The sequence below is a fragment of the Heptranchias perlo genome, chromosome 15 (assembly GCF_035084215.1).
Source record: "Heptranchias perlo isolate sHepPer1 chromosome 15, sHepPer1.hap1, whole genome shotgun sequence".
Taxonomy (NCBI): Eukaryota; Metazoa; Chordata; class Chondrichthyes; order Hexanchiformes; family Hexanchidae; genus Heptranchias; species Heptranchias perlo.
Window position 1 is genome coordinate 46,080,777 of NC_090339.1, and position 27,661 is coordinate 46,108,437.

General features: G+C 41.8%; 1 protein-coding gene across 1 annotated transcript in view; it reads left to right on the forward strand.

Moving 5' to 3' along the window:
• LOC137333057 (copper-transporting ATPase 1-like) overlaps positions 1–26,999 on the forward strand; it is a 73,752-nt gene extending 46,753 nt beyond the window's left edge. The window contains exons 13-23 of the mRNA XM_067997152.1: positions 652–806; positions 2,914–3,048; positions 9,595–9,789; positions 10,861–11,043; positions 14,765–14,981; positions 15,672–15,818; positions 16,402–16,544; positions 17,883–18,086; positions 20,518–20,635; positions 21,889–21,991; positions 22,363–26,999. Coding sequence (XP_067853253.1) covers positions 652–806; positions 2,914–3,048; positions 9,595–9,789; positions 10,861–11,043; positions 14,765–14,981; positions 15,672–15,818; positions 16,402–16,544; positions 17,883–18,086; positions 20,518–20,635; positions 21,889–21,991; positions 22,363–22,630 — 1,868 coding nt within the window. The 3' untranslated portion in view covers positions 22,631–26,999. The remainder of the gene's footprint in view (positions 1–651; positions 807–2,913; positions 3,049–9,594; positions 9,790–10,860; positions 11,044–14,764; positions 14,982–15,671; positions 15,819–16,401; positions 16,545–17,882; positions 18,087–20,517; positions 20,636–21,888; positions 21,992–22,362) is intronic.
• The last annotated feature ends 662 nt before the right edge of the window (positions 27,000–27,661 follow it).

A 27,661-nucleotide genomic window follows, 5' to 3' on the forward strand; every position in this document is an offset into this window, starting at 1 on the left:
ACCTGACTGTGTATGACATCTGTCAATTTGAGCAAAAGTCTCTAGTATTTATAAACTGAATTATATTACATTGCACTATAATTCACGCTCTTGATTTCCCCAATTTGTTCTGCTATGTTGCATTCTCAATTTTAGCTATGCCATCTGGAGGAAGTGCTCAAGTAGGCCAGGTACTGTTCCACAAGGAAAATAGGAGGGAAAACTAAAGGGAAAGTTATCTTGAGCTGCTGTCTTGCACCTCTGACAGTTGACAGAGAGCTGGTCGCCTGTTTTATGGCTAGGATTGACGTGTCATCAAAAGAATCGTTAAGGGAAAGTGGAGAAAATAAACAATTCCTGTTAGTGCTCCTTTTTAACAGTAGTGTTTTTTTAAAAAAAGGTTGTATACAACACCTCATTGAATTCCAGGATAAATGTAAACCACTTAACTGGATTACTAACCTGTAACTCACTCAAAGATATATAATATGCTTTGTTCTCCTCAGATGCCATGTTGCGAAACAGAAATATTATCGGTGAAAAGATCCTGGAGTTGTTACTGCTACATGAAGGCTATTAAATAAAGCCTGTTGGATTGAGTATTCAGACTATTGGATGCTGTTGGTAATAACACATCTCTTCAGTCTCATTTGTGTTTTGCATTATTTGCAGGTGAAGCAATGCCAGTCACTAAAAAATTGGGCAGCAGCGTCATTGCAGGCTCCATTAATCAGCATGGGGCTTTACTGATTGAAGCTACTCATGTCGGATCGGAAACCACCCTCTCCCAGATTGTGAAACTTGTAGAAGAGGCACAAACCTCCAAGGTACGGTCCCTAAGTACATTATTGGGATTGTTTTTATTGAAAGGGGAAATGATAAATATTATCTTTAGGTTTCTGTAATAATAGCAGCATCCCAGCCTTTTTACAAAAAAGAGACCAAGCATGATTTATAAGACACCAGCAGATCATAAATAGTGTTGCTCATGATGAGTCAGTGGGAGGGGGGAGGCAGCTGGTTGCATGTGGAAGTGGAGGAGGGTTGCACTTCTCTAGTGAAAGATCTTCCCTGAAACTGTACATGGTGTTTTTTGACTGCTACTTGGCAAACAAATTTGTCTTTTTCTTGCCTTTTGCAGATAAATAAATACCACCGTAATAATGGGAGAATAGCTCTTCATTGTCCATCTGTTCAGGATTTGGATTTTTATGGTATAGTCTGTGAAATATATAAAATTTTAATCTTCTCTTACTTGAATATTTCCTTCCTTACCAAATATCTTTGCATCAGTACTTGGTGCATCTAAGCAGAATCTTTAGATCACAACATAATTGCAGATGTTGGCCATTCAGTCCACCTTAACACAAAAATGTCCATTTTCAAACGGCTTCTGTCTTGTAATCGTTCCTGTTAAATCGAAAACAGCCAGTAGCTATGGGACATGTAATATTTGAACTGTTAATTGCAGTTGCAGAAAATGTTTGTTGAGGTAGTCCATGGACTGACTGTGACGCTCAAAAGCATTGAGCCCTGAAGTTTGTGTTTGCCTGTATTTCCCTACATGCTGAGGCCCATACACCTCCTCGTGATATTAGTTATGTCAGTCAGAGGAGATGCCATATAGAGAGGCCAGTTGCTTCTTAGGAAGTGAAAGCTGGCAGCGGCACTCCTGCACCTTTCAGTAGCTAATTCAAGAACAAGTACTCTGCGTGTTGTCTTGAAATAGTTCATGAAATGGGTTGATCTTTTCTTGAGAAGGGGAAATATTCTAGAAATTTGTTTTGCTATGATGATAGACTTGTGTACTAGCAGCTGAACTTCTAGCAGCATATTTTCCTGTTTGCCACAATGGCAGCGGATTTTCGGCAGGTTGTGACTTCCACCCAAATATGCCTGTGCCCCTGACTCCACACAATCTCCCTGGGATTAGGCTCACTGTCATAACTTGGTGGATGCTGGGGCTGTTTACACCGCCTCCAAGTCAACCATTTCAGGTGGAGAAAGGGTTAGAGGAATATTCCTACGTGCCTTGCAATAATGTAATGCGGCATCAGCTGAAAATTGAATTTTTGTTTTTGTTGCATGTTGAATTTACTGCTCTCATGCATGCAAGTGATTGCTTTTTAATTGATTGGGGCAGCAAGATGGCTTTTTAAAATTTAACTCCTCTTCCCGCGCACCCTCAAAGCATTGCTGGATGCCAGGAGCACATCAGCATCCCTTTTGCCAAGCATTATTAAGGCACAAATGATGCGAAATACATCCTGTCATTTGCACCTTGTACACTCTTATTTGGGCAGGCTTGTACTTCAAAAGATTTCTGCTGGAAGTGGTGGCAAGAGCTGGCAGAATGGCTTCCATCACCCACCCAGATTACACTAGTTTAGAGAGAGAGACTTGCATTTATACAGCGCCTTTCATGACCTCAGGATGTCCCAAAGCGCTTCACATCCAATTAAATACTTTTGAAGTGTAGTCACTGTTGTAATGTTGTGAAACACGGCAGCCAATTTGCACTCAGCAAGGTCCCACAAACAGTAGCGTAATAATGGCCAGATAATCTGTTTTAGTGGTGTTGGTTGAGGGATAAATATTGGCCAGGCACCAGGGAGAACTCGCCTGCTCTTCTTCAAAATAGTGCAGTGGAATCATTTACTTCCACCTGAGAAGGCAGACGGGACCTCGGTTTAACCTCGACTGAAAGCCGGCACCTCGAACAGTGCAGCCCTCCCTCAGTACTGCACTGTGAGTGTCAAGCCTAGATTTTGTGCTCAAGACTCTGGAGAGGGACTTGAACCCACAAAGTTCTGACTCAGAGGGGAGAGGGCTACCTACTGCACCACGGCTGACATCTAGAGGATGTTCACTTCTCTAGACTCTCTCTAATGAAATTTCGTACAGAATCAACAATTTGTACTGTTTATTTTTCAGGCTCCCATTCAACAGTTTGCAGATAAGCTGAGCGGATACTTTGTCCCGTTCATCGTTGGGGTTTCTGTTACTACTCTGATCGCCTGGATCATCATTGGATTTTTCAATTTCGAGCTTGTGGAAAAATACTTCCCTGTAAGTATTCATATTTGGCAAAATGTTATGTTTGGAAAGGCGGTAAATGCAGATTGCGGGGTTTGAAACCTCAACAGTAGCTAAGATTAGAACATTGGCGATTCTTCATTTGGTGATGTATATGGGTTCTGGTTCTGGGCAGTGTTGCCACAGGTGTATTTTTGAACTGAAGTCGGCAGTGTGAAAGTTTTAAAAACCTGCCGCCACTCCTGATTTAGCTGGTAACAGCAGTGCGTAATTGAGACATACACATCAGAAGCTCAAAAGCAAAATACTGCGGACACTGGAAATCTGAAATAAAATAGAAAATGCTGGGAATACTCATCTGTGGAGAAAGAAGCAGAATTGATGTTTCAGGTCGATGACCTTTTGTCAGAACTGGAAGAAGTTGATGCTGTAACAGTTTTTAAGCAAGTTTGTAAAAATGTGAACCTGTCACCACGCCTGATGATTTAGCTGGTAACTTCAGAAGCTCCCAGGCTTGATTCTGTGGTAGTACGACTCGTGTTAAACAAGACACGAGGGACAAAAGTCTGTGGCTGTTCCAGCAGATTCCCAACATAACTTCAGCAGAAGTCATCCGAAAACTACGGCGGATGCCAGTTGCACTGGGTCCCGACCTCATGCCCAAGTTTCCTGGATGGCCTTGGAGAGGCAGAGTTTCCACCCACCCCCTTGCAAGGTGGTCGACATTAGGGCGTGGGCATAGGGACTACGAACATCTGAGTTCCTGAACTCCCTGCCAATTCAGGTACCCGACGTATGGCTGACACTGATATGCCTAAATGAGACACTGGGTACTGGCCAGCCTAATTGCAGAAGTGGACCCCACCTGGGAGATTGTGGTCTGGATTCCTGAAGATTATATAAGGAGGCGGCTGGCGCATCTAGGCTTCCTTCCAGGAAGACCACCTTATCCTAGGCCCAGGACTTTCTGCCGGACTTTCCCGCTGCTTCGTCAGGCATAGGGTGCACCTCAGACTACCCTCAGCTTGTCAAAGCCATGCAAATCATGTGACCTCACCCAGACCCCACTACTGTTTGCAGGTTCAAGGGTGGGTGCATCTTGGCACTTACATGGAGATGCATTTGCCTCTGAATTTTTGGGGCCTTAACAAGCATAGACGAGCAATGAATTAATTAACGAAGTAAGGAGCAAAAACAAGCTGCAGTGAGAATAATAAAAGGGTCCCCTGAGATGAATATATGAACATGTTAAAAGTGTGGTCAGCGGGGCAGAGATACCTGGGGGAAAGACATGGCTGCTGACATAAAATATAATTCAGAAGCTTTTGCAGCAATATCACAATAAGAGAGCAGTCAGAAGAAGTGGGAATCCCAAAAGATCCAAATAAAGCTGAATTTGAAGATAGTATAAGGTACTACAAGTTTTCAATATGGAAGATATGAGCAACTTGTCCTCTCTAAACAGTAAAAATCCAAGTAGAATTGATAGTTTTGGTATAAATGAAATGGAAGCCAAAAACAAATCCCTGGGGATGGATGTTGTTCATCCCAGACTGCGAAAAGAAAGAAGGGATGAGCTTCATCTGTTACTGACTGTCATTATAAGGGAGTCACTGAACACTGGTGAGGTCCTTCCAGATTGGAAGCAGGGCATTACAGATTCATTATTCTAATATCAATGTCAGGTGAAATAATGAAATTATTTATCAGGGTAAACTTGAGAGATACCTGTATAATAACCTAATAAACAGCAGCCAACATGGAGTCAAAAGGAGAAGACCCTGCCTGATCAATCTCCTTGACTTCTATTGAGAAGTGGAATCCCAAGTCAACTGTGCAAAGCCCCAGATATTGTCTTCTAAAAAGCAATCGGTACGGGTACGGTAGCATAGTGGTTATGTTACTGGACTAGTAATCCAGAGGCCTGGACTAATAATCCAGAGTCATGAGTTCAAATCCTGTCACAGCAGCTGTGGAATTTAAATTCAATTAAATAAAATCTGGAATAAAAAAAAAAGTGAAGTAATGGTGGCCATTGTCGTAAAAACCCATCTGGTTCACTAATGTCCTTTTAGGGAAGGAAACCTGCCGTCCTTACCTGGTCTGGCCAAAATGTGACTCCAGACCCACAGCAATGTGGTTGATTCTTAATCGCCCTCTGAAATGGCCTAGCAAGCCACTCAGTTGTACAATCTTGCTACAAAAAGTCATAAGAATAAAAATAGACCACTAGGCACCGGACAAGGCAAAGGCAAAGCCCTCCTCACCAACATCTGGGGACTTGTGTCAAAATTGGGAGGGCTGTCCCACAGACGAGTCAAGCAACAGCCTGACAGACCCATACTCACAGAATCATATCTTTCAGCCAACGTCCCAAACTCTTCCATTACTATCCCTGGGTATGTCCTGTCCCACCGGAGACCCACCAGAGGTGGCGGTACAGTGGTATACAGTCAGGAGGGAGTGGCCCTGAAAGTCCTCAACATTGACTCCGGACCCCATGAAATCTCATGGCATCAGGTCAAACATGGGCAAGGAAACGTCCTGCTGATTATTACCTACTGCCCTCCCTCAGCTGATTATTCAGTCCTCCTCCATGTTGAGCACCACTTGGAGGAAGCACTGAGGGTAGCAAAGGCACAGAATGTACTCTGGGTGGGGGACTTCAATGTCCATCACCAAGAGTGGCTCGGTAGCACCACTACTGACCGAGCTGGCCGAGTCCTGAAAGACATAGCTGCCAGACTGGGCCTGCGGCAGGTGAGTGAACCAACATGAGGGAAAAACCTACTTCACGTCGTCCTCACCAATCTACCTGTCGCAGATGCAAGTGTCCATGACGGTATTGGTAGGAATGACCACTGCACAGTCCTTGTGGAGATGAAGTCCCGTCTTCACACTGAGGACATCATCCAACGTGTTGTGTGGCACCGCCACCGTGCTAAATGGGATAGATTCAGAACAGATCTAGCAGCTCAAAACTGGGCATCCATGAGGTGCTGTGGGCTATCAGCAGCAACAGAATTGTATTCTGGCATATTCCTCACTTTGCCATTACCAACAAGCCAGGGGATCAACCCTGGTTCAATGAGGAGTGTAGAAGAGCATGCCAGGAGCAGCACCAGGCGTACCTAAAAATGAGGTGCCAACCTGGTGAAGCTACAACTCAGGACTACGTGCATGCTAAACAACGGAAGCAACATGCTATAGACAGAGCTAAACGATTCCACAACCAACGGATCAGATCAAAGCTCTGCAGTCCTGCCACATCCAGTCGTGAATGGTGGTGGACAATTGAACAACTAACGGGAGGAGGAGGCTCTGTAAACATCCCCATCCTCAATGATGGCAGAGTCCAGCACGTGAGTGCAAAAGACAAGGCTGAAGCATTTGCAACCATCTTCAGCCAGAAGTGCCGAGTGGATGATCCATCTCGGCCTCCACCCGACATCCCCACCATCACAGAAGCCAGTCTTCAGCCAATTCGAATCACTTCACGTGATATCAAGAAATGGCTGAGTGCACTGGATACAACAAAGGCTATGGGCCCCGACAACATCCCGGCTGTAGTGCTGAAGACTTGTGCTCCAGAACTAGCCGCACCTCTAGCCAAACTGTTCCAGTACAGCTACAACACTGGCATCTATCCGACAAGTGGAAAATTGCCCAGGTATGTCCTGTCCTCAAAAAGCAGGACAAATCCAATCCAGCCAATTACCGCCCCATCAGTCTACTGTCAATCGTCAGCAAAGTGATGGAAGATGTCGACGACAGCGCTGTGAAGCGACACTTACCAATAACCTGCTCACCGATGCTCAATTTGGGTTCTGCCAGGACCACTCGGCTCCAGACCTCATTACAGCCTTGGTCCAAACATGGACAAAAGAGCTGAGTTCCAGAGGTGAGGTGAGGGTGCCCTTGACATCAAGGCAGCATTTGACCGAGCATGGCACCAAGGAGCCCTCGTAAAATTGAAGTCAGTGGGAATCGGGGAAAACTCTCCAGTGGCTGGAATCATACCGAGCACAAAGGAAGATGGTAGTGGTTGTTGGAGGCCAATCATCTCAGCCCCAGGGCATTGCTGCAGGAGTTCCTCAGGGCAGTGTCCTCGGCCCAACCATCTTCAGCTGCTTCATCAATGACCTTCCCTCCATCATAAGGTCAGAAATAGGGATGTTCGCTGACTATTGCAGTGTTCAGTTCCATTCGCAACCCCTCAGATAATGAAGCAGTCCGTGCCTGCATGCAGCAAGACCTGGACAACATCCAGGTTTGGGCTGATAAGTGGCAAGTAACATTCGCGCCAGATAAGTGCCAGGCAATGACCATCTCCAACAAGAGAGAGTCTAACCACCTCCCCTTGACATTCGATGGCATTACCATCGTCGAATCCCCCACCATCATCTTGGGGGTCACCATTGACCAGAAACTTAACTGGATCAGCCACATAAATACTGAGGCTACAAGAGCAAGTCAGAGGCTGGGTATTCTGCGGTGAGTGACTCATCTCCTGACTTCCCAAAGCCTTTCCACCATCTACAAGGCACAAGTCAGGAGTATGATTGAATACTGTCCACTTGCCTGGATGAGTGCAGCTCCAACAACACTCAAGAAGCTCGACACCATCCAGGACAAAGCAGCCCGCTTGATTGGCACCCCATCCACCACCCTAAACATTCACTCCCTTCACCACCGGCGCACCGTGGCTGCAGTGTGTACCATCCACAGGATGCACTGCAGCAACCCGCCAAAGCTTCTTTGACAGTACCTCCCAAACCTGCGACCTCTACCACCTAGAAGAACAAGGGCAGCAGGCACATGAGAACAACACCACCTGCACGTTCTCCTGCAAGTCACACACCATCCCGACTTGGAAATATATCACCGTTCCTTCATCATCGCTGGGTCAAAATCCTGGAACTTCCTAGCTAACAGCACTGTGGGAGAACCTTCACCACACGGACTGCAGCGGTTTAAGGAGGTGTCTCACCACCACCTTCTCAAGGGCAATTCGGGATGGGCAATAAATGCTGGCCTTGCCAGCGACGGCCACATCCCATGAACGAATACAAAGAAAATTCACAGATGTTACCAAACTAGGAGGAGCAGCTGAATCTGGGAAGACCAATCGGGAGCCACAACTATAAATTTGTGGAACAGCAGCAGATGAAATTTAATACAGACAAGTGTGGCGTACTGCACCTCTGAAGCAAAAATGGGCATTTATAATTACTCCACGAATGGTGCCAAAATAGCTAATAACAAATTTGACACAATTTTAGTCGATTTGATGTCCAAATTCGTTGTGGAACCACAATGATGTTGAACTAAATAGGCAAAACAGCAGAGAATAAGTTAGAGGAAGTAATGCTGTCGTGCTTTGGTGAGACCCCACCTCCTGATATTGTATGCGATTCTGGTTACCGAGGTGTGAGCGACAGTCAAGCCATTGTAGCATTTCAGGGCAGGACCCTGCGACTGATCCCGAATATCAAAGGACTAAATTATAAGGAAAGCCTGGAGAAACTTGTATTTCTTAATCTTGAAAGGAGGCAACCGAGGGGTGACCTCCTAACAGTATATAGGAGAATATACTGTTTAGACAAGTTAGATCTGGAATACTATTACAAACTAAATGTGGAACCAGAAGATGGGTTTACACTAGTAAAAGGCAAATTATAACACATGTCATGAGGTTCCCCATTACATAGAGACAGATCCACATATTGAACGAATTACATAGACTACAGCACAGAAACAAGCCATTCGGCCCAACAGGTCCATGCTCCACACGAGCCTCCCACTCTTCTTCTGACCCCATCAACATATCCTCCTATTCCTTTCTCCCTCGTGCTTATCCAGCTTCCCCTTAAATGCTAGTCATCCTTGTGAACAAAGTTTTGATTAGAGTAGTGAAAGCGAAAACCCTGAAATCATTTAAGAAACAGTTGGATGCTCTGATGGTGGGGGACTGAGAATTGTGCTAGATGGATGAGTTATGGTGGGGCAAGTAGCCTTCCTCATGTGTATCGATCTTGTGATCTTGTAAACCATTCCTAAAGTGAGTGTTTCCTGCTTACTGATAGTCATTGATTGCTATGCTGAGATCATTGTAGTTGCCTGTTCACCTGATCATTATACCATACAGTGTTTTGCACTCGGTGAATTTGAGATGAAGACCTGAACAATGTGTACTGTAGTGGAAGAGGTTCCAGTAAGAGGTCAGTGCATGGCAGGGGAACATTGCAGTTCTCCAACATCCATATCCAGGGCAGCAGAAAATATTTCCTTCGTGGTTGATTCAAACTTGGAAACTTGTACTGAGAACTGTAATGCCCAAAACTTTTTTTAATTGAAAAAAAAAATTTTTACTAATCACCAAAATCTAGGCAACAGTTTTTTTCCTTTACAAGCAAACTTGCTTCAAAATAACAATGCTTTGCAGCATTGTCCCCTTTTCTCAGATTATAGCCCAAACAGTGTTTTCTTATTCAGGTTATTTGAGCAGGGATTTGGTACGGTTGGAATACTGTCCCTTGTACCTGCTAACTGAAACTGATTTGCCTGTTTTGTGCTTAGGGTTACAACAAAAGCTTGTCACAACCTGAGGTGATTGTGCGCTTTGCATTCCAAGCCTCCATCACTGTCCTTTGCATCGCGTGCCCCTGTGCATTAGGATTGGCAACGCCTACCGCAGTAATGGTGGGAACTGGAGTCGGTGCACAAAATGGTATCCTAATTAAAGGAGGGGAACCCTTGGAGATGGCACACAAGGTAGGTGTAATAACAGGCAGGTAAGTCCTTGCAAGTCAGGACAAATGCTATGTAATTGTGTATACAAACTGTTGTTAAATCATGTGCTTTTATTGCTGGAGTTTGCTGTCCATTGCTGTTTACTATGACACCTGCATCTGGCAAAAAAGAAATTTGCGATATATGGAATAAAAGCCTCCAATAAATTTCACTTGCACACATTATAATCAATAACTGATTCACAGGAACCTAGAAAAAGCAACAGGGGAAACAAAACTTTTTTTTAAAACCAGAAAGTTTAAAATAATTATCAAAACCAATTGGATCTGTGTAAATACTTTTCCTCCATACTCAGTGAAGTCAAAAGAGAAAATATCATAACACTGCAACCCTGATGTGTCTAGTTCATGACACTGATACATCCCTGGTTCGTGTAGTTTTTTTGTAAGCTAAACAGGACTGTCCATTTAAAGGAGCTGTTTGCTATAGTAAAATAAAATCAAGACGTTCATGTTTCATTTTGAATTATTTATCTCCATTGTAGTGGTTTTGTAATGTCTTAACGCTGTTGCCAATTCAGGAACTCCACAAAGTCTTAGCATAATTGTGAAATTGGATTCTGTTCAGTGTTATTATTGCTGAGGAAAAATTGAAAGATGTTTATAATTCTCTGCAGTTAAAGTCTCTGTCTCTGTTGCATGCTTAGGCCTACAAATCACATTACCTCCAGTCTATTTAGCCCACCTCCCAGTAGCCTTTTTAGAGTAACGTAGGCAGAAGCCTGGGAGCAGCTTGACTCCATTTTATCCAGAATTGGTGTGTGGCCTGGGAGAAAATTACCCCCAAAAAGCTTGTTTTCAGTGACCTCATCAAGTTAGTCCTCTGCTTTTAATATTGGTCTACTGTGGCGAATTTGCAGTCTGTTCTAGACTTGGTTTCTGGTTAAAATTGCTGCTGTGTGAGCTCCTTTGCTTGCAAAATCAAAACCAGTTTCTTAGACTGAGCGTTCTGAGGTTTAATTCAGTTAAGTGGATTGGACTGTGCTTCTTTGACATTGATGTTTCAGTGGATTAATAAAGTTCTTGTCTTCAGATTAATACAGTAGTTTTTGATAAAACTGGAACAATCACTCATGGAACACCCAGAGTAATGAACCTGAAAATGGTGGCAGAGAGTAATTACATATCTCAGACCAAGCTGTTGGCCATCGTTGGCACTGCAGAAACAAACAGTGAACATCCATTGGGTGTAGCAGTAACCAAGTATTGCAAACAGGTATGGTGCTTGGGGCACTGCCCATTGAATGTCCTTTTTTTTTATCATTGTCAATTCATGATAAGTAAATTTGCAATGAAAAGTGTTTTTATCAGAAATCAATTGGAAAAACTAGCAGCATTGTTGTAGTTGGGGGATGGGAGAGTGCTTTCAGTGCAAAAAAAAAATCCCTTATAAGCCAGGAGTATAGAATTTGGGAGTGGGTGGGGGTGGAGAAATCACACATTAAAGGGGAAAGAATGTTTGGGGGAATACTTTTTGTTCAAAGCTTTTCTCTGTTTATTGAAGGAATGGGGGCAGGTAGAATAATAGACAAAATATGGTCTGTGCACATCCCAGAGCAATTTAATTGACTTCAGATCAGTCCTGGAAGAAGCTGCCCAGAAACAGGAGAATTCCTCCCCCTGCAGTGAAACTCCACTCAGCACAGTTCAGATCAGGAAGTGAGCAGATTAGTGATTGAACTTGTATCTTGCCATTCCTTGTCGTTGCGCCACCCTCTATGTAAATATATCATGATTTTTCTTAACTGGCGCTGTAAAAATCCACCAGATCTATGGAGTCTAGCAGTCTGTCATGGTAGCTTTCTAAAGGTGGTGATTTGTACACCCCATAGCGTTATTAATGGCCAAAGACTGAAAGTGTATCATGTTAGCCATCAGGAAAGGCTGGCAATGCCAGAACATTTCTGCTAGATACTAAATAGTTGGTGGCCAATGTATATATACAGAGGGTGTGTCATTGTTCGAAACCTGCAATAAAATAAAATCAATCATCATTCCAGTTCACAAAGTAATTTCCATTCTGTTGCTGTTGGAAAAAGCTTGTGCTCCTCGCACAAAAAAAGGCAAAAGTAAAATATAAGCACTCCCCTTCCTTCAAAATCCAATTCTGTGTATTACTAAGAATAAAACTGGATGGAGTGTGTGCCAAGGATGTAATGCATCTCTTTGTTGAAATGGCACTGATAAATTGCTGAAGCGTTACTGTTACAGTATGCCATCTCAGCCATTCAATGGATTCCTGCTTGTAACTCACACCAGTCACCTGTGTAATATATACATGATGTTTGATTGAAGAAGTTACATTATGCAGCCTAATAGTACATGCCATATTTAAGTATCAAGTGACTCTAGCACAGAATGGCACTTTGCAGTGTGAGCAGGTTATCTCATTCCATGCTACTTTTTTTTGTGTGGGGGGAGAGGGAGTTGTCAGCAGAACCCATGTCCTGACACTCCATGAGTTGGCAGCTTGCAATTAATTTTCCCATTCTTCTCTTATGCAATTTTTGAAAATATTTTTTGTGGGCAGCACTGGTCCAAGACACCGACGTCCAGATGTTTGTGTGCTGAAAACAAATTGGTGGTCCCCTTTGCAGTAGCCAAATATTAGTTCCCTCTGATGGCCTTTAAATTTGAGTATTAATAGATATCCCATAGGGTTGCTCACAAGAAATTGGAGGATACATTGTTCTTTACTACTTTAATGTATTATTCTGCTGTGAAGGACCTGTGTCCCTTTAAGACCACAAGGTCTAATTGCTGTAAATAGATTCTTAAGGCGGTTGGCGTCTTAATCCTCTTGAAAATATCCTCCGATTAATTATAGGTCAATTTTTCTCTGTTGATTGACAGCTGATTCTAAATCTCTGGTTTGTCCCCTTCAAAGTCAGAAAAACCAGCAGGAAATAACTGGCATTCTAACTATTTGTTTTAATTGTTTTGTGTCTCATTTTGACATATATTGATGACCTGGACTTGGGTATACAGGGCATAATTTCAAAGTTTGAAGATGATACGAAACTCTGCATGTAGTAAACAGTGAGGAGGATAGTAACAGACTTCAAGAGGACATAGACAGACTGGTGAAATGGTCAAATGCATGGCAGATGAAATTTAAGGTAGAGAAGTGTGATGTGATTAATTTTGGTAGGAAGAATGAGGAGGGGCAATATAAACTAAATGGTACGATTTTAAAGGGGGTGCAGGAACAGAGAGACCTGAGGGTGTAAGTACAAAAGTCTTTGAAGATAGCGGGACAATTTGAGAAGGCTGTTAAAAAGGCATATGGGATCCTTGGCTTAATAAATAAAGGCCAAGAGTATACAAAAGCAAAGAAGTTATGCTCAATGTTTATAAAACACTGGTTAGGCCCCAGCTGGAGTATTGTGGCAAATTCTGGGTACCACACTTTAGGAAGGATCTCCAGGCCTTCGAGAGTGCAGAGGAGATTTACTAGAATGGTACCAGGGATGAGGGACTTCAGTTATATGGGGAGACTGGGGTTGCTCTCAGAGCAGAGAAGGTTAAGAGGAGATTTGGTAGAGGTGTTCAATATCATGAACGGTTTTGATAGAGTAAATAAGGAGAAACTGTCTACAGTGGCAGAAGAGTCGGTAACTAGAGGACATAGATTTAAGGTAATTAACAAAAGAAGCAGAGGCAACATGAGGGGGGATAAAAAATTATGCAGCGAGTTAGGATTTGGAATGCACTGCCTGAAAGGGTGATGGAAGCGGATTCAATAGTAACTTTCAAAAGGGAATTGGATAAATACTTGAAGGGGAAAAATTTGCAGGGCTGTGGGGAAGAGCAGGGGAATGGGACTAATTGGATAACTCTTTCAAAGAGCCAGCACAGGCAGAATGGATTGAATGGCCTCCTTCTGTGCTGTATCATTCTATGATTCTGACATATCTGTAATGTAACAGATGATCTCAATGTGTTCATGTGGATGAATATTCTGATGTTTGAGAAATCTCTTTTTCCCCTTCGTCACCCTAAATGGAGAGAACATATACCTGTGGAATTTGGAAACTTTGAATTTGACCCTCATTCTTTCATTGGTTCTAGATTTTGCTGGTACCTTCCCTGCCAAATCCCAGTACTCCTATTACATATAGAAGAGCTATGCATGTGCCACAACAGTAAGATTGCACTATAATTGCAGCAAAGAATAAATTAAACCAATTGTGGAATGTAGTTAGAAAAAAACAGCAATAAAAGTTTACACCATTTTCCGCTTGAACGTCCTACAAAACAGATATGGTGTTCGAATGTTTAACCCAATAACTAGTCTTTTATCATTGCCGGTGTGAAGATGTGGACTGTGATCATTGTAATAAGCATGAGAAAGTGATTTCGAACTGTAAAGGACCATCACAGATATGAGAGCCCAGACCTTCACCAACAGATAATTGCAGTTAGCACAAAGGTGCAGCCAGTTTGAAAAAGCAGTTTGCGACTGCATAATTGTAGTCCGTATGAGACTATGGTCACAGTGTACCTTGGTGCACCCTGGTATTTTATGGCATTCCCCCATTTTTCAGGGCATAGTAGGAAATATCAAAACTGTTATTTATTGGTGATGTGAATTGCTAATAACATATACTGAGGTCATGTTTTGTAAGTATATGCAGCTATTGCTCAAATCCTGTGCAGAACTGGTTCTGAAAGCAACTGAGAGATTCAGGCAACTGTTGAATGGTGTCATGGCCACATGGGCCAGTCATGCAAGCTTCTTAATAGTTGTATACAGTGTAGCATTTGCCAAACTTTTGGATGGCTGGTTGCTTGTCCTGGTAGGTTTCTTCATGTTACTCACACTTGTGACCTACAGAAGGAGGAGAGGGAAACATAAAAAGAGGATCAAGAAACCACCAAGTGATGGGGGCAATTGTTCACAAAGTAAAAAAACAAGCTTGTTTTTCTCAATTCAGGAACTAGATTCAGACATGCTTGGCTCATGTTCAGATTTTCAAGCAGTTCCTGGCTGTGGTATCATGTGCAGAGTCTCTAACATTGAGTCACTGCTAAACGGAAAGAATCTTGAGGTCAAACAGAACAACGCACGGAACATGGTGCTGATACAGATCGATGAGAAAAGCTGTGGCGATGCTTCATCGCACCCTTTGATCAAAGAGCCCCAATCTGAAAGTAAGTGGCTTTCTCTGTCTCTTATAGTGCAACAAAGTATGACACCATTGGCATGGTGAGATGTAGATTCCTCCCTTCCCCAAACAGATGACTTCCTGCTTACTTGCCCATTATTGTGGAAAATGTTAGGCTGAGGTCAAGCAGTTCCCCTTCGAGAAAGGCAATAAATTGGGACATGTGCCGTCCCTCGCATACCTACTAGCAGCTAGCTAGAAATGGCATAAGTAAATGGCTTGAGAGTGGGTGGCCATAGTTGGTCATGGTCAAGATTGGAATTGAAGGTCTGCATTCAAAGCTTTGATGTTTTGTGGTGCATGATGTCATCTGAATCTCTACTACATTAATGCCAGTCCTTGGATGTTAATATTTGTTACTATTTACCTAGATATAAGGGACATGGCTTAATTTGTGTCTCAAACATTTGAGTTTCTTGACGTAGTGAGGATTATATTGTAGAGAATGGGTTCCTGTCCTATTTCTTGTGTGGAAATTTCTCCTTTATGTTTTGATCCGTTGCCTCGCTATTTCCTCTGTTTTCTACTATTGAATCCCAGCAGAATTCTTGAAGCAGTGAATCAAAATTTTCTGGAAAAATTGCTATGCAACAATGACAGCAGTAATAAATTGATACTCTGTTCATTACTTATATTTTTGAAGATCAGTATAGTGTTTCAATGTGTTCTGACACAGGTTCAGGGAAATTGCAGATCTATTCGGTACTGATTGGAAATCGTGAATGGATGAAGAGGAATGGTGTATTTGTCAGTAACGATGTGGACAGTTGCATGATAGAACACGAAAGCCAGGGACACACAGCGATACTGGTCACTGTGGATGGTAAGAACATGAGCAGTTTCCCATTTCAGTCAGAAGTAGCCCACCCTGGGGTGGGAACGGGAAAATGCATGTGTGTGGATGTCCAGTGAGGAAAGGGTCGTGTTTGGCTGTGATGCCTCAGTTGGTTAAATAGCATGCTGATGCTTTTTTTTATTCGTTCATGGGATGTGGGCATGGCCAGCATTTATTGCCCATCCCAAATTGTCCTTGAGAAAGTGGTGGTGAGCTGCCTTTTAAGCTCACACAGGAATAATTGCCACTTGGGTAAGATAGTAGAGGGCTGCTGGAACTATAGCCCCAGCAGGAGTCATTGGGGTAAATTTTCAACTTGCTATCCGAGCGTTAAACTGGCGTTGCAGATCAATTGGCCGTTTGAAATCGATGCAAGTGACATTCAAGCAGTTCCTATAATGGCCGGTCGATCAGCAACGCCAGATGGATAAAGTCAACTAAATCCGAAGTAAAGCATAATCACGTTTATTATTTTATCATGCTTTAAAACTAAAACCAATTCTGTATCTCTTCCTCCCATGGTGTTTATTTGACTATGCTATTTGCTTTATTCGTTTTTTTTTAAAAACAGGGGTACTGTGTGGAATGATAGCAATTGCAGATACTGTGAAGCCAGAAGCAGATTTGGCTGTCTACACACTGAACAGTATGGGGCTTGAAGTGGTTCTTATGACCGGAGACAACAGTAAAACAGCCAGGGCCATTGCTGCTCAGGTGAGTGGAAGACAGATTTGCTGATTTTTAAAAAGAAAAAAAAATTATTTGTACTTTTTTCCTCCAGTGGTGCTGATGAGTGTCGATAGCCCTTTAGTACCTTGCCCAAGTGACCATTCATGTGTGCAATTTGAGAATGGACATGAGCAGGCTAATCAACCATGGGCGCATCATTGATGAGTCCAATCTTGCACTTATCTGGCATCCACAACTGCACGCTTTCCAGCTTGAGTCACTGCCATCAGCAGCAGGAGCCCGTAATGACTGCACTAACCTGAATTTCTTCTCACCAGCCCAGAGCTTTGTGAGCAATTGTAATACTCCTACTGTCAGCCTGGTTAAGATCAACTAACTCAAGACAAACCTTTGTCTGTATGATTTGGTCCCACATTAGGCAGTACATTTATCCATTAAGCTATTGTCGTAGCCTTGATTTTCTGCTTTTTTTTTTGTGGAACATAGGACTCTGTGTTGCAACATGGTAGAAGTAGTTTTATACCAATGATCCTTCATGTAGTGCATTCCTGTTCCCATTTTGAATCTGGTTATTTAGCAGATGCAATTAACTTGCCCCATAGTTTGCAAGGTTCATCAACCCAAGCAGCTGTGATCCACCTCCCATCAATTGGCTCAAAAACAGCATTTCAGGTGTCTTGCACTATCAGTACCTCTAAACCACCTTCCCCCAGTAATGTCAACTACATTTACTGTTCTCCACTCGTCACGCTAGGGTATGATTCCAGCAGATTGCCAACAAGCCCCAGGTACTGCACCCTAGCAGACATTCTATTTTGTTTTGTTTTGAAGGGATATTGATCACTTACTAGCCCTTTTTAGATAGCTTTTTTTTAGTGGGGCGAGGGGTGTTAACTGAGTGAAGAATGAATAAACTGTATCGTTATTTCTGCTGTGCTTCTTTACATATTTCACAAATTAAAATCACGGTGTTGACCTCAAAAGCTGTGGGCTAATGTCTGCTTCTATTTACCACATCTGATAGCTACACAACCAAGATCAGCTGCCCAGCCAGTTGTGAGGATGGAAATAGTTTTTGCTTAGGAAAGCTAGTTGTGGCCCAAAGGGAAGGAAATTCAGTGGATAAGTCATGTCATTTTCCCCCTTCAAGCAACTAGTTATCGAATGGCATTGGCAAAAATGCTTCTTAAAATGGTGCTTGGTGTGTTTTCTGGGGGAAGAGGGAGAAGCGAATGGGGTCACCAAGAGTGGAAAAATTAACTCCAATATAGTGTGAATGGGAGGGGGTGCTGTATTTTATGGCTTGTGAAAGATCATTATCATAACATCACTGATATCTTGATTTACTGCCTGTATTGTCAGGTTGGCATCACCAAGGTGTTTGCTGAAGTCCTTCCCTCACACAAAGTAGCAAAAGTGGCAGAGCTGCAGAAGGAAGGGAATATCGTGGCAATGGTGGGCGATGGTGTGAATGACTCCCCGGCACTAGCGATGGCTGATGTTGGAATTGCCATTGGTACAGGCACAGATGTAGCCATTGAAGCAGCGGATGTTGTCTTGATTCGGGTGAGTAAGAGTGAGCAGTTCATTGATCATTTATGGTCCTCTCTTGGCTTCCTTCATCTGAACACTGGATGCCCTTGAGATGGTTTTACCTATCTTGGAGTTCAGTTGACAATTTAAGCTCTGACTGATTTCATCTGAACTGTTTACTTATAACTGTCTGTTAATCACGGTTGATTACTGATAAATATCATTTGATATATTAGCAACGATTGCACAGCAACCACTAGACCTTCAGAATGATGTTAGTACTTTTGAACTGAATGCAGTACACTGGTTGAGTTAACACCTGTTAGTGATGAAAGAAAAAGCCTGTCACCTCACTTCACTGTTCAGCTTTGCTTCCATGGAGCAGTGCTAGACAGAGGCCAGGCATTTCCCAAAGGGAAGCAAAAGAAATCGGAGTTGGTCATTCTGGTCAAGCCAATTTCAGAGTCGCAATGGAAACGCCTGGGAGCAGACTGATGTTGGATGGTGCTGGGAAATGAGAGGAAGAGGAAGAATGAAAGATGCCTTCCCTCGGTTATATGCTTTGAGTCATGCATGTTGTATATTGTGAAAGCAATAAATGCATGTGTGAGTGGGTATTCCAACTGAATGATTGCAATAAAAAAAGTGTTGCCATCAACAACTGGTCATTCTAAAGGAGCTTAATAGCAGGCAGGTTGCATTTCTCGCTGCAGAGTCTCTAATTACAGGAATGCAATATTTGTTTCTGATTTATCCGTGACTACTTCAGCTTTGCTTTCTTGCTACCTCAAAACTCATGCTGTGACAATCGCGACTATTAGCAGTGCTTCAAGACCTGTGCCAGCTAGTGGGATGACAAGGGAGTGGCCTTGAATGAATCGTGTGATTAGCAGTAAGAGAAGAATTAGGGGAGATGACTGAAGGCATGGTTGAAAAGATAGGTTTTGAGAAGGCATTTGAACATGGAAAGAGAGATAGCAAAGTGGATGGGCTTAGGAAGACAGTTCCAGAGTATAGGACCAAGATAGTTGAAGGCTATGCCACTGAAGGTGGAGTGAATGGAGGTTGGGATGGAACGGAGGACACTTACATGGGTTGCAAATATAAGGTTGAGCAAGGCCACAGAGGGATTTGTAGATTAAGATGAAGATTCTGAATTCATTACATTAAGGAGTAGCGAACTAATGAAGGTTAGCAAGTGCAGGAGTGATAGGGGATTGAAACATAGTAGGGGAGAAGGAATTGGCGTTTATGTAGGGTCAATCATGGGAGGCTAGTGAGGAGTGCATTAGAGAATCAGTCCTGGATGTGACAAGTTTGTGGCAACGATGGAGGCGAGTGGTGGTGCAGAGGTAAGATTAGCCAAAATAGGTGGAATAAGGAGGACAAGTTGAAGCAAAAGAAAAAATGACAGGGAGGGAAAAAGCTGTCTTGGAGGGAATTGAAAACTAATTTTGGAAAAAGAGTGGGAGAAGCTATTGGTAAATCAGAAAGTTTGCCTCATAGATTTGAATTCTAAAAAGGCTTTTCCCTTGCAGAGGACATTTATGGGCTGGGCATTGGACATTTGTACTATTAACAGATTATAATCCCTGTATGCATTTGAACTTTTCTAAAAAGTAGTTTAAGTATGAAGTAAAAACAGAAAATGCTGGAAACACTGAGCAGGTCAGGCAGCATCTGTGGAGAGAGAAACAGAGTTAACCTTTCAGGTCGATGACCTTTTATCAGAACTGCGATCATTACAATTTTCATCATAATTATGCAATTGTAGTATTGTGTAATAGAGTAACATAAATGCAGGGCACAGTAATTAGTGATTATGTTATTGGACTAGTAATCCGGGGGCCGAGAGTTCATATCCCACCATGGCAGTTAACGAATTTGAATTCACTTTTAATAAAAATGTGGAAATAAAAAAAATGATCAGTAAAAGTGACCATGAAGCTTGTTGGATTGTCATTAAAACCCAATTGGCTGACTAATGTCCTTTAGGAAAGGAAACCTGCCGGCTATACCTGGTCTGGTCTAAATGTGACTCCAGAACATCACCAATGTTGTTGACTCTTAACTGCCCTTGGAGGTGGTCTAGCAAGACACTCGGTTGCATCAAACCACTACAGAAGACCCACCACTGCCTTCTAGGGGCAACTAGGGATGGGCAATAACTGATGAGCCTTGCCAGTGACACCCACATCCCAAGAATAAATTTTAAAAATGAAGTGAAGATAATCTCAGTACTCCTCCTCCTGGGTAATATGCATGTCTCGTTTGAGAACCGGGTTGGGCTTGGCTGTGATTTCCCCCACTGATTAATAGCCTGCTAAGACTCACTGTCGTGACACGCACATGAAGAATGGGCACTAAGATAACACTGTGGGATGATTGCTTGCACACACACCCCTTCAGTATGGCAAACACAGTATATTAATATTATCTTTCTTTACTCTTCTCTGCTCCACAGAATGATCTCCTTGACGTAGTGGCAAGTGTTCATTTGTCCAAAAAGACCGTCCAACGAATTCGGATAAATTTTGTGTTTGCTTTAATTTATAATATTGTTGGTATTCCCATAGCTGCTGGTAAGTGTGAGCTGTTTGTGTTCAGCTTTTTTTAATTTCCTGATGTGTGTGTACAAAATAAAAGCATGTGGAAATTTCTTGATTATAGAATAAAATGCTTTATTTTAAGCCCTTGTGTCTTGAGAAGTAGAGGATATGCAAAGGTTAATTTCTTTCAATACAGACTTTATCCAAAGAGTAAATGGGGACTAAATAACTCCCTGGTTGCAGTGAGATAAATTCTGTATGTAATGCTTTACCTTGTTTATACCAAAATCCTGCTGCAATGGCATATCTGTAAGTGTTGTTTCAGGCTAACTTTCTCTATCACATATCAGTTATTCCTCATAACTATTCACTCTGACACTGGAGATTAATGTACTGATTCAGGTACCTGGATGCCCCCCTTATGTTGCAGCATCTAGATCTGTACCCGAGCTTCAGTCTGATCAGGGCACCCTACAGCTTCAGCATGTCTTCTGGCTATTTAAACTCATGATTTAGCAATATGATCCAGCATCCTATTTGTTCTGTTTATTGCTGCCTCACACTGTTTAGACATGGTGAGTGACAAGCCAACTAACATCACTGTCTCAATATCTCCTTTGGCAAGCTCTATCTGACCATGGAGTACATATGCCTAATATTCTTTCTTCTGATGTGCATTACTTTGTGTTCACCTCTATTAAACTTCATTTATCACTGATCAGCCCAGGTGTAACCCCTGTTGAGTTCTCTTTCGTAAACTATCGGCTGCTTGAGTCCAAAGTTGTGTCTCTTCTTCCCCCCCACCCCTCCAGTTTGATGTCATCTATCAATTTAACTCCTTTGGGTTTATTTAACTAATATGGACCACTTGAACCTCACCACTGAACCCCTGAATGAAACAGTTGCGCTCAGTAATCACTTCTGGGTATCTGTTATTTTTAAAGTTAACTTTTTCCATATTTGTTCCTTGTGGTCCACAAGTTTTTAACTGGCCACCACCAGCCATGAATTTTTTTTGTCTTCTTCTCTTTCCCCCCCCCCCCCGTGGGGAAATACCTAACCTAACCAGTACTTCCTCGTGCATTTGAAATCAGGATATTATCCCCAGTATTCCAGCATATTATACACTACACAAGCCCCTCTTTATCATTTTGAATGATTGATTCATTTGTGTGGAAAGGTATCAACGTGGCAACTTTAAATGATGAGTAATATATTCAAGGATAAGTATGAAGATAATTGAATTCTGCCCCTTCCTCTGACTGACTGCATTCTTTGCTTTTCAGGGGTTTTCCTACCAGTGGGACTGATTTTACAACCATGGATGGGGTCTGCTGCAATGGCAGCATCATCTGTTTCTGTGGTGCTTTCTTCTCTATTATTAAAGCTGTAAGTATTTGTTTCTTCAATCCAGTATTGTTCTCATGGGGTAACTGGCCTGAGGGCCACTGACTTAGGGTGGGGACAAAAATTAACCAGGGATTGCATCCTACTGGAAAGTGTGTAGGTGTCAGGTCAGGACAGCATCAGGGTCCCACATGAAGAACGGTAACTTGGATGGTGGCCAGTAGGATTGTATCCAAGCAAAAGTAAGCACCTACATGGGGGAGGGGGCAGAACCTCAGAAGACATTTTGGTGCATTTTGTAGTTGAATTCTGTTTGTTAATTTCACTGATTAAATTTTTTCCCTTGTACCTACTAACCTGTTTTTGTAACCTACTTTTTATAGCAATGTAATCACTTTTTCCTTTCTCTTCAGTTACAGGAAACCTGATTCTGCCAGGTTAGAAACCAGAGCTCGGAGTCACATGAAGCAGAGGTCTCTGTCTGAGATCAGCGTGCACATTGGTATGGGCGAGGCTAGGCGGGAGTCGCCGAAGCTCAGCTTACTGGACCGAATAGTGCACTACAGCCGAGCCTCCATTAACTCTCTCAGGTCAGAAAGGCGATCCATGACCAACATCCCATTGCACGATCCAGACAAACACAGTCTCCTTTTGGGGAGGGATGAGGATGATGCAGTTTGAGCAAAGCCCTGGCTATATGCAGGAGATTTGCAAGATCTCTCCTTGCGACTACAGTGTCTTCTCAGCCTCTACATCAAACACCCAGGATCTCAAGTATAGGACTCTCATGGATGAGTGGAGGATGGGGCAGATCTGTGCTTTATTATGAGCTAGTGAGCTAGATACACTAGTGTATAATTGTAATTTATCTTTTTTTTTCAAGCTTTAGTTGTTCTTTTCTGCTTTCCAGGCTTCTGGCAGTTTCTCCCCCTGTACCCAGGAGGGAAAAGATATTGTGAATAACAGTCTCCTGATGTTTATTGAGCATGAATCATGAACCCCCACCCTCCACTCTCCATGATCAGCCACTGGGAATTGTGGAGGGCATGCTGGATTTCAGTTTTTCTTGCTTTCACGGAGTTCCATCTAGAAGCCAAACTGGGAAACCTTTAACTTTCCCCATTGAGGGCAGGAGGTTTTAAGTGACTGGACTGAATTCCCAACCTCCTCAGTTGTGTGATGCACATTTAGCCACTTTAGTGATTTGAAATGTTGCCTATGGTACCCTTTCCTATCCAGGAAGGATAAAATCCATCCTTTGAGCTGGTTACTGACCATTCCAAATTTCCATGTCCTTTATATTTTTCTATTAATTAAAAGCTAATGCAATATGTAGGACAAGCCAAAGTGACCTCAGAAATTCCAGATTCTGTACTAATGCCTGAATCTGATAAACGGGTATGTGATGTAATTAAGCCAATGTAGCAGACATACTACGTGATGGAGATGCTATTCAACAAACGCTTAGTAATGAGTTCTGTTCATTCTGGTCGGGTCACACTCTTGCTGTGATCACAAATGGCACCTTAATGTTGAGGTTCCAGATTGAAGGAGATTAAAAATGCTGGATCCATTTTCCAAACTGTCATGCAAAAGGAGCTTTACCCAGCAATTTTAAAAATGCTGGTTAACATTTTACATTGTATGTTACTTGGAGTTGTGTACAGGCCTATCAGTTGTATTTAAATGAACATGGGATACAATTGATACTAAACACATCATCTGATTTCTTACAGCATTGTTTCCCCTCCCACCCCCTTTTTAAAAACTTTCTTATTGATATCTGGAATTGTCTTTTGTTTTAAATGAGGAACCAGCCCAGCTAGTATTGGCTGGATTTTTATAGAGGGTTAATTCTGCAATGTTTCCCTCAGCTGCTTTTAACGGAAATTGCAATAGCTGCTCTGCTCCTCCCCAGCTGCTTCCTGAATCATTTTGGTAACCGAGTAAAAATGACAGCTTAATTCCAGAGGAAAATCCAAAGTTTGGAAAGGGTACTTGTCATTATCATTAATAAGGGACATGGTTTGTTTTTTTTTACTTCCAATAAGTTTTGTACACACTTATTCTGCGATTATAATCATGGAATACAGTAACAATGTTGAAGTATTTTATCTCTAGTTCTGCAGAAAAATTAAAACCTTAAAGTGTCCTCCCAAGGGAATGAACTACTTTCAGCTAATCAATAAGATTGTAATGTTAAAAATCTTGTAATTTAATATATATATGTGTGTGTGTGTAATATATACCTTGAATACTATTGTAAAATGAATGTGTCTCCCTGCTCAAAAATCGGGTCACTCCAATTTTGATATATAACATGATGTGAACATGGATGTCATTGATAGTACTAGAAAATTACAGTTAAATCTGAATGACTTTTATGCCAGCTAGATCATACCATCAGATGGTATCTTTCATCCCACAGGTGCCTTGGTCTCACTTCGAGGTTTGGAGGTCTTAGGCCAGTGTGAAGATGCAACCTGCACACTAGATTCTATGAAAATGGTTATTAATAATTCAGCTATTTCCCCATGGCTTTTACATGGTGTTACCTGGTGATCTGTGTTGTCATAGTGAGAGTGCCAGGGATCAGTTACAAACATTAACACATCCATTTTGTTTGTCCTCGCAATCCATTCAGTTCATGCACTCCTAAGATGTGCAATTGCATCACTTTGAGAGTTGCTCTGTTGTTTCCTTTCACTGCATCAAGTGTATCGTTCTGTCATCCACGCTTTGTTCTCCCTATTGCAAGCACTGATCTTTGGTCATTCATCCATCTACCCATCTATCCAAATTGTACTGTTCAAGCAGTCTTACATAATCCTATCATTGTAAAGAGTAAACAGAATTTTTTTTCTTTACAGTGTTTCCCTCCTTTTCTGAAGGTGCTGACTTTGTACTGGGGTACAGAACTGACAGCCATTTGGTACCTCACCCACGTGCTCATTCTTAAGATGTGAACCTGAATAGTGCATGCTGGGGAACTTAACAGCTGAGTCCAGTCCTCTCATGATCTAACATCTACACACACATTTTCCAGCAAGGACCATTGTATAATGATTAGGGGCAACAATCCTGACTGACTTCCACCCGCACTCCCCCAAGCCAGGATTGCTTGGGCCATTTCTATACCACTCTAAGCAACATCATGTCATCCATCACAGACCAAGACTGAACGTGGGATGTACGTGATCTGTGTAACTCAGTAACACACTGGATAGTGTATTTATCCACTGAGCTACCGGTGCAAAAAAGTTAATACTTGACTGTGATTTAATGCAAGAGTTTCTGAATATCAACAGAAGCTGCATATTACTGCCCCAAAATTACCACCGGATATTTAATATTGTTTATAGTCTATAAATTATTGACAAGACAATGATTTTGCTTTTTAAAAACCATTATATGTCGACACCATGATAATGATAGTTCTATAGGAATAGATGATAAATGGCAATTTGTAACTGATACTATGGCAACAGCAGTTATTTTTCTAGTGGATTGCAGAAAAATATATATACAATATATTTAAACCCACAAATTTATTTATAATGTTACATATCAGTTCCAATCATTTAAAATGTTTGTACTTATAATCTTAAATGAAATGCAATCAATAAGTTATCTGCATTTAAAATGGTGATGGTGCTTTGCTTGAGGAATTTCCTCTGGCTTTGGGGGGATCCGATTTGTGTTTCTCATCCCCCTCAATTCATAATCATGGAAATAATTGGGTAAGAGAGGGACAGATTCAGAAAAGAAAAATGTAAATCTCCAGCAAATAAAAAAACAGGTTAAAATCCATTTAGAAAATGATAGCAAATGAAATGAATGGTTTTATATTTATGGAATCTGTCTTTTTTTCTGACTGACATTTTACTGAATTAAGTTAGAAAAGTGCAAAAGAAAAAAAATGGCGTTATTGCTGGCATGATGAAGACCTTCATTACTGATGATTCCTCATTATGAAATGATTTGGTCTGACTGAGAAAATTGAAGGCTTTATTGCTATGGGTTTCTGTTTTAATGAAGGAATCATCACAAATGAAGGCCTTGATGTATCCAAGATTGCGATGCAGCAGATCATGTTCTATTGAGGAGATGCTGTACTTAACACTGGTACTGTCCTACAGTTGGACTCTATCAAGGTTGAGCTTATCTATTTTGCTTTTGTCTTTTTAAGCACCTGAAGCTGGAACCTTGGCTTAGTTTCCGATCCCTCGTGAATATAAGGAGATCTCCCGACAGTATATAAATATATCAGTGGTAGTTTTATAAAATGATTAAATCTGCTTCTGTTACAGTATAACATGCATTACCTTGGCAGAGGGCTTCACTCCAATCTGTTCTCATACACATGATAAATTTAATCTATTTTAACCTAGTGGGATAACACTTTTCAGCTACAGCACATTTTACTTTGGTGCTAAAACCTCCAAACTGCCACACTGTGTATCCCTGGGCCCTATCACAAGTTGATAACAGATGAGGAAGGCCACTTTGCCAAACTCAGCTCATCCATCTAGGAAAAACTATAGTCCCTCAGCACAGCATCCAACTGTCTCTTAAATAACTACAGGAATCTTGTTTCCAGTATTCGCTTCCATGTGCTCATCATTTTGTATGAAGAAGCACTTCCTGATATTGGTTCTAAATTTGCCTTGCCCTAATTTGAATCTATGCTCCCTTTCTCTACCTCAAAGTAGTGCTCTGGGCTTCTCTTTTCTATGCCGTTTATCTCTGCAGCGTCATCTCTCAGTTGCCCTCTTTCAAGGCTAAAGAGAGCAGGTCCCTTAAAGTAGTATTTGTGCATATATTGACACAAAAGGGAATCTTTACTTGTAGGAGTAAATGCTGAGCTGATGGACAGTTTCCGAACAAATCATTTTTGTAGCTTGACACTTTATATAGTTTGTCACTAAAGTTCAAAGCACTAACAAATCCATCACACTCCTCACCAAGTTCTAGGGTGAAATTTGCACAAACGTGAATGTATAAGGACGACTGATTCCAAATAAATGTTTTTTTTTTCCTAACTTACAAATGTCTTTTGTTTAATTTGTTCTGTTGTCACAGATGCAATGCAAACTCTCCCAAATGCACTCCCACTGATCTATGTGAAGGTTGTACCACGTTAAACCGAGAAGGGAACAAACAAACAAAAATGAATAATTCGAACATGGGCTGTCCTGTACCTGAGCAGGACAGGTCCATTACTTCACTTGTAAAGTTCTCATGGCCCTAAAATGAGTTCTAAAAACAGCTAATTTCTGTGCAATCCAATGCATGTTATTAATGTTGGGCTTATTTATGAACTTAAATAATACAACTACTAATGTCTTTGGAAAAACAAAAGGTGTGCCTTGAATGTAAGGTATGTTCTGAGTGTTTTTTACGTAGGCTTAATAGAGAAGTATTTAAAAAGAATGTTTTTCTTGGCTGATGTGGTTGTACCATTATCACACCTGCCATTTTGGAATCAGAACTCACAAACAGCTAGACTATTCCATTATGGATTTTTACAGCATTGTAGAAAATATGTTTTTATAAAGTTACTGAAAGAATTGGATTGTGTTGCCCACAAATATGGTGGGTCAGCATTCAAACAATTCCTATAATTTTAAAACAAAAAGCCTTGCGCTGCATTTGAGACGTACAGTGTAGTGCACTTTGATGATTATATTTCAATTGAGTAAACTGAGCAAA